The sequence below is a fragment of the Triticum aestivum genome, chromosome 6D (genome assembly GCF_018294505.1).
Source record: "Triticum aestivum cultivar Chinese Spring chromosome 6D, IWGSC CS RefSeq v2.1, whole genome shotgun sequence".
NCBI classification, from domain to species: Eukaryota; Viridiplantae; Streptophyta; class Magnoliopsida; order Poales; family Poaceae; genus Triticum; species Triticum aestivum.
This window is the reverse complement of record NC_057811.1, coordinates 470688765-470696654: the sequence shown is the minus strand read 5'-3', so window position 1 is coordinate 470696654 and position 7890 is coordinate 470688765. Positions and strand designations below refer to the sequence as shown.

The 7890-nt window shown below is 44.2% G+C and overlaps 1 protein-coding gene across 4 annotated transcripts; it reads right to left on the bottom strand.

Annotated features, from left to right (window-relative positions):
* Positions 1-4470: 4470 nt before the first annotated feature.
* On the bottom strand, positions 4471-7663 carry LOC123142086 (uncharacterized). 4 transcript variants are annotated; one of them, XR_006470522.1, is made up of 6 exons: positions 7421-7663; positions 6571-7278; positions 6362-6473; positions 5900-6052; positions 5634-5807; positions 4471-4762 (listed from the first exon to the last, which is right to left on the bottom strand). XR_006470522.1 is itself a non-coding variant. In XM_044561106.1 (4 exons), exons 1-3 carry the CDS (start codon positions 6629-6631, stop codon positions 5637-5639), a joined length of 594 nt encoding a protein of 197 aa, XP_044417041.1. In that variant the 5' UTR covers positions 6632-6754; the 3' UTR covers positions 4471-4762; positions 5634-5636. The 4 variants fall into 4 exon arrangements, 1 of the variants encoding a protein (XP_044417041.1); XR_006470521.1 differs by having other exon boundaries at positions 6362-6455; XR_006470520.1 differs by having other exon boundaries at positions 6362-7278.
* Positions 7664-7890: the final 227 nt, after the last annotated feature.

The following is a 7890-nucleotide window of genomic DNA, read 5'->3' as shown; positions in this document are numbered from 1 at the left end:
TTTGCGAAAAGCCAATTTTTTCCTACAACAAAGGAATAAGTTTTATTTAACTATCATGATAGTTGAAACATCATTGAGAAGGTTCCTCCAACTCAATCCCAATTAAAGTGATTATCAACCCAACAATATTAATTAAGAGTGATGAGATACTTAGGATACTCGAAGTACTAGATACTCAAGATTGTCCATAACCGGGGACACTGCTAACCATGATTAGATTGTACACTCTGCAGAGGTTTGCGCACTTTTCCCCACAAGACTCGATCTCCTCCGTTGGATTTATCGCACTACATGGTGTTTGAGAAACGGATGACCGAGACACAGTCTTTCAGACACATTAACTCTTTACTCCGGGCAGACCATACCAAACCTACATCCCTCTACCTGCTGATCCACCTCTTCAAGAGCTCATGCAACTTACTCAACTATGCTAGAGCCCATAATAGCTTGTGGCTGCACACGGAAGTTTCTAGCATGAAAATATCTCAGTTCCCTTTGAGCCTAGGTGGCGGACCTTAGGATGATCACACGAGTACTCCGAGATATCCTAGGACAACACTGGATTCTCCAGGTGCCCGACAAGCAATCCATCCAGATGTGTATTAAAGTTGCCACCTTAAGTTGAACCATTAATTAACAATCTCACATCTGTCATGGATTTCACTTACCCAATCCACGCCTACGAGCATAGCATAGTAATATAAGCAATACGTAGAAGTAACTCCCATGGGTTTGAATATAACAGGGCAATAGGTTCTACCTCATCAACTACTTCCCAACCCACATGTTAATCACATCCTAACCATGCAATGTTTGAGGATTGGAACTAATGCATAAAAACTGGGTATGAAAGAAGTATGATCAATGTGTTACTTGCCTTACTAACGATCCGCAAAACCTAGGGACTCGTAGTAGCACGCTTCGCACTCCGGGAATTCTATCGCAAACAAACAACAGCATACATAAGCAATCAAGCAAAGATGCACGGGCAAAACTCAAATAAGAAGAATTGACCAGAAAGTTCAACTTAAGAACTCCGGTTTGCAAAAAGAATCAAATCAAACGGAGCAACGAAACTCAAACTGCGAAAGAAACAAGATCCGTTTACTAATCTGAACTAAAGTCAAATTTTACAGTACCAAAATCTTGTTCAAGTTGGTTAAACAGAAAGAGGGTTTCGAGACAAAGATCTAGGCGCTTGAATCACCTGATTCGGATAAACGAGCGAAAAGATAAACTAAAATAAAAATCGGATCAAAAATCGCGATCGAAAATAATCGCGGAAAATCCGAGAAAAAGAAAACTGATGAACAGGCTAACGAACGAACGTTCGTTGTCTGTAACTAACGAATGAAACCGTTCATTAAAACGAACGTACGGATGAACATCCGCTGAATAGACTAAAGCGCGAAAACCGGCGAACCGATCTAAAAAAACGAACTAGGGTTTTTTCAAAAAAACCGAATCGGTTTTCTCAAAAAAAACGGCGGCGGCAACGGCGGCTTTACCTCCGGCGAGGCGGGGCTGCGGCAGCAGGCGGAGCGGGGCGGCGGCAGGTGGCAATGGCGAGCGGCGGCAGGCGGCAAGGGGCGGCGGCGCGGCTAGGCGGCGGCGTGCGGCGCTGCGGGGTGGGGCGAGGCAGGCGGTGGGGTTGGTGGTGGTGGGGGTCCGGGGCGGGGTATTTAAAGGAGGGGGTGCTTGCTTGGGGGAGGGGGCAAGGCGGCGCGGGAGTCCTGGCCGGACTCAGCGTCGCGGCGGCGGCGGCCTCCCGGTCTCCTGGAAGGAGACGGCGGCGCGGGGCTAGCGGGCCGGCTCGGCTGGGCTTCGGCCCAGTCGGGCGCTGAGATTTTTTTTTTGATAATTTCACCGGAACTTAAATAAATCGTAGAAAATAAAATAAAAATCTAAAAATACCAAAACAAATTTTTACCGTCTAAATAAAATATTTAGAACGAGATGAACATTTTCTTGGCCCTAAAATGCAATGTTGGAAAACGTGCAATTTTTCTAATGCAAATAAAATAGCAATAAAATCAAATATTTGATTTTAATTTTTTTTTCCCAATATTTCTATTATTTTGGAGAAGTCATATTATCTCCTCTCATATATTTTAATATGAAATATTTTTGGAGAGAAAAATAATTAAAACCAAAATCCTCGTTTCAATATTTGATAAAATTCTAATATGAAAACAATGAAATCCCCAACTCTCTCCGAGGGTCCTTGAGTTGCTTAGGATTTCGAGGATCGCGAAACGAAATGCAATAAAATATGATATGCATGGATGATCTATGTATAACATTCCAAATTGAAAATTTGGGATGTTACACGAGGAGGGCGGCGTGGTCGTCCTCGACAGCGACGATGAGGATGCGCCCGGGCCGTCCAACCCCCAGCGCATCGGCGACGCTGGTCAAGGGTGCAGTAGGGACGGCGGCGACACCCAGCACGGTGGCGGCGACTACACCTGGTTCTACAGGCTCCTCGGCATGTAAATGGCAGGAGGCGGCGGTGGCTGGGCATACTCGTTTTTAGTTTGTGTTTTTATTTTCTGTTTTTTAAGTTTTTTGTACAAATATCAATGAAATCGCCTCGTTTGGACGAATTTTTGTCGTGTTTGGCCGATTTTTATGTTCAAAAAACTGCGTCTGGGGGCGACCTGGGTGCGGCGGCTGGGAACCCAGTCGCCCCACGCCGAAATTATCGCCGGTTCGCCCCCAGAAGGCGCTATCTCAAGCCCCTGGGGTAGCGAACGGCTGGAGATGCTCTAACCCCTTCTCCGCTTCCTTTTTAGATGCCGAGGACCCCGCCCCCTCCCATCCCGTCAATTCCCGGACTTCTCTTCATCGGTGATTTTGCAGCCGATCCTATCGTCTCTGTCCCCGGCTCGCCCTCGATGGCTACATCACGACCGACCATGCCATCCCCGTCTCTAGCTTAGTGCTCCCCAGGGTCGTTTCCAAATTGACTTAAACACCAAAGATTTTTCAAGCAACTCAAGATAAGCAAAAACATGAATTAAAATCCAAGTTTCGACTCGCTTAATGTTTACCCTCTCCAAACAGTTTACTTACTCCCTAAGAAAAATATAAATAGTACACAAGTTTTCATGTTTTTCAGTTCACTAGCAATCCTTTTATTCCCCAGCAGGAAGTGTCATTTGTTCTTCTTTCCATATATCCGAGAACATCGAGCTAGAAGGGGCGTCAGCGCTAGTGGAGGTGACAATATCATTTGCCCTTCTTTCCATATTGGCATGCAGGGCTACATGACAATAAGAGGTACTGTGGCCTAGAAAGGTATGTTGAGTTGGAGAAGGCGCCCTTGATGGATGCATGATTGGACGTGAGCGGGAGGCATCAATGGCAAGTGCTAGGTCGGGGTTAAGGGTAGGAATAGTTAGAGAGATTGCCTTAAATTATGATGACATCCATTAAAAAGGATACCGATGGAGATAGAGAAAGAGGCAACTTGTCGTGCAAGAAGGTAAGAGAACGGTGGAGGGCAGGGGAGGTTTGCTAGAGGGAGCTCATCAGGACTACATGGGGATTGCTCAAAGGGTGCTGGCAACGAGCGATCATGAATGTTTGTGGGTGGGTGGAAGGGTGTATAGTAAGTGTCGTGCAAACTTAGTCGCTCTATTTTGATCACATGGCAAAAGCAAAATATTTGTTGGCACAAATTAATTAACTATTACATAAATAATTCGAAGAAAGTATTGTACTTAAATTTGAACCTTGGGCCACAAATAGGGGAGGGGGGAGGGGGGGAGGATTTGCACATTCGCTTCTTCGTCAGCAAGGATGGAAATAGCTTTAGAGGATCACCTTTTTTGCCACAAGTGATTAATGCTAGTTCGGGTATCATCTATCATACGCTGATATTTGGAATGAAAATGTGACCATGAAACAAGATGATAACGAGGTTTAACTAGACATTTCTCCGAAGCTTACAATGCATGCCAATAGAGCTCTAGAACCTGATAATATATCCAATCTGTTTTTTTTTTCCAGAAATGTAGACTATACTGAGTCAAAACATGGCTACTTCATGACTTCCAATGTCCAACCGCGCATGGCCAGATTGCAATAGCCATACAGAGGCTACCACGCAAATATCTAAGTGCAGTATACTACCATCTATGTACCGAATGGTAATCAACTTGTGTCTTGGGGTGATAACCCGCCACTGTCAGTATAAACAACAGGCGATTTAGACAAAAGGTTTTGGTCGGCCTTTGTTTCCCTCGAGAAGGTTTTTGTCTCTTAAGAAACATGAAAGCAAAGTGCATTAGCGCACATGGACACCCAGGATTTCTGGGTGATGTGCAATCAGGCGGCAAGCACTTGGTTTGAGCAGCGCAAAGGGACATGAAAGGATGCATGCACAAAAACTAAAATTCTGCTAACCAGACGATTCCGATATATATCGATAATCTACAAAATATGACAAGAACACAAACATGCCAATGCGCTTCCAAACTTCCATTAAAAGATATAGCAATGTTCTGACAGACATCATTTTGCTAAGTTGCACATTCCCAATTCAACAAAATTTAGACCATTTGTGCAAAGTTGCACAAAAGAAACCACAACAACAGATTTCCAGCAGAGACAATAGATGGGAAGGAGAAACTGAATATCACGGTAACAAGCTAACCACCAACGCATGGCACCATTACAGACGACGAGAAACATATATAAATCTGCAGACGAACATCATGACCGAGCTCACATCTTAGTCCCAATCAGTGGATGGAACCTGCACAAACAAGACAAGGCACAATAAGTTTGCTTCAGAGATGTACTCAGATAACATAGACAAAAATTTCAAAAAAATAATCTGAATAGGACTTTGATGTTGACGAAATAAACTGCATCCTGGCCAAATTTCGGTAGTTGTTAAAAATAGTTTAGCCTTGCGAGGCAACACTAAGACAAATATGACCATTCAGAGAGGCCTCAAGACCCAAGAGGGCTTTAAGCTTGAAACAAGTTGGAACCCATGTAATTTGACTACTAATCTCTGATAATCATACTGAAAACAGGCTCGGAAAACAATAAAAACAGCGAGACAAAGGCGGTCTTGCGGGATGGATGCAGAGCACTATACTGTGCTTTCTACCCACTATCAATTCTTATAAAATGTATTCTACCAAATGGAATACGAGAGAAAAGCTAAGCTGAATTTTAAGAGATACTCCCTCCGTCCCATAATGTAAGACGTTTTTTGACACTAATGTAAGACGTTTTTTGACACTACACTAGTGTCAAAATACGTCTTACATTATGGGACGGAAGGAGCACTATTTTCACCAGTAACTAAACAACAGAAGGATAATTGTAAATATTTGAAATGAAAATAATAAAAGGGTAAGAGTATAAAAAACTTGCAAGGATGGTACAGATTCATAGGCACATCAGAAATGTGTACTAACTACTGTAGTGTCACCAGCAATTACAGAATAATAAGTTGTGTTAAATTTGACATCTGTTTGACACTCCGTCAGCATGCAAACCCAAAATATGGATGGGTTTCAAAGGGTTGTCATACATTCTAATTGATGTGTAATTACAGCGGACCTGTTAAAGCAAGTAGGTAGGGATACCAAATATGGATGGAAGTAACTTACAATCTAAGTGCGATCGCGGCACTTGATGCTAATCTGCTCAGGAAGTATGCCACATGTACTCAAGACCTCCAAAATCTTGCGAACACCGTTATCAACTTTTCTACATTTAATGTTGACAACCAAATGAGGCGGACACACGAATGATTGCCTGGATCCTGTTGCTCCTAAAAAGTTCTACAAGATACAAAAACATTCATTGCGATAAAAAATCGTACAAGATAAAACCTACTAATATTAATATAGAGCAACATATTTGAATTAAATACCTCAGGGAAATCGATCTTAAGAGTGAGCTTCTCAAGATTTGGCGAGTGTTGGAGAATGCAAACTAGGTCAATAGCCGTAAACCAATCATTGAGTACCAGAGTCTTTAATTTGTCAAATTTAGGGCGCCATTCCAAATCCCTTTTGAAGATAAGCTGGAGAAATTGCAAAGGAACAGAAAAAAAACTCAGACTCTAATACAATATATTATGAAATATAGTTAGGTAATTTAATTACAAATTTAGGGAAAAGGAAAAAACTACACCATAGGCCCTGAACTGTCACATTTTATCTAATCAAGCAATGATGTTATCAAGATAAAATTAGCAAGCTGTGGCGATGAAAATAAACAACTTGACTATATGCAGCACTAATAATGGATATAGATACTGCAGCTACAAGAGAAACCACGGGTGGTAACTGGCAAATAACAGTAAGAGTAAGAAAGATAGTGCAAAGCATACCAAGTCAGGCGCAGCAATCAATTTCAAATCAACAGCATTGGACAATCCGTTGAGAAGCAGACACTTCTTGTTAGCACATCCACATGTAAGATCACTAAAATCCTCCTCGTCACTTTTACAGACATTGCAACACTCATCGCCAAGCAAAATAGATGCCTTTTCCAGTAATGGCATCTCTTCAAAGGAAGGAGACAAGTTCAGAAAATTACCTAGTTCCAGTGAGATAAGACGCGGGGCAGCAATATCAATGTGGATTTCATCAGAGAACATACAATCCGCAGTGAACCGCAAATGCTTTAGTGATTTAGAACATATCTTCCTTGTGCCAACGCAGCAACTTTCTATTGTTAGCTCCTGTAATACTGGGCAGCCCGAGAAATCTAGTGAGGAATCTTAGCTCCTGTAATACTGGGCAGCCCGAGAAATCTAGTGAGGAATCTACGAGATCAACGTTTCCAAATTCTATGGTCCTCAAGTGTAGGGAGATGAGACGTGCTTCAAGCAGCAATGGATCATGAACATATTCACCGGCGCAAACTAAGAGATCCTCAACCCGGCACTTTAGAACGTACTCAATCAACAGCTTGGTTTGTGAGAAATCGCAATGGCCCACATCACCACAGGGATTGATCTGGCAGTCGGTCAGAGGTGAGTCCCCCCTGAGGTGGATTATCAGCTTCACCAACTGATTGAAACGCTGGGTGCTGTAACTTGACCATTCGTCAAGGATGAAGCGCAGGCTGGTTTTGCGCCTCCAGAGGTCGCGCCACTGGGTGTTGAGCACGCAGGTCTGCATGGCATCATCCCCCAGCAGAAAGGACAGGATGTGGTCGAGCACGTCGTCGGGGAGGACGCGGAAGGGATCCTCGCGGGTGCAGGTAGCCTTCTTGTCCATTTCGTCGAACAGGTGGCGGGCGCTGCCGGAGCAGGAAAACAAAGATCGTCAGAAACACTGGAAAATAGAGGAATCCTTGGCCGCAATGCCGATTCGGCTCATAGAATCCGCGCAATGATCCATTCACTTTCTCTGTAAAGAAGAAAAGAAGAAGGCAGCATCACCTGAAATTGATTTGCGGACGACACCGATGGTCTCCGGCCCTCCTGCCGCCGCCGCAGCTCGTCCCGTCCGCGAGGAGCCCGTCGAGCGAACCGGCGCGCAAGACCAGGTGATGGCGGAGCAGTGGGGGGCGGCGGCGCTCGTGGGTCGCGGAGATGGGAAAACTCGCAGGGGGGAGAGGGGATTGGGGAAATGAACGGCGGCGTGATTCAAGATGGCAACGGGGACCCATCGGGTTTTGCTTGCCCAACGTAAACCCGTCCCCATCCCATCAACATGCCGGGGATTAAATATTTGCCTGTCCCTTAAACCCGTCGGGTTTTTAAAATTTACGGGAAACCCGTCCCATGAGCAGTCAATGAAAACATCAACATTTGAAAGAAAAATAGGAGCATGTTACAGCAGCAGGCGACGGATGGGGGACCTAGGTTTAGGTTTAGGTGTTGTGCTGTGCGGGAGAGAGGCCTGAAGA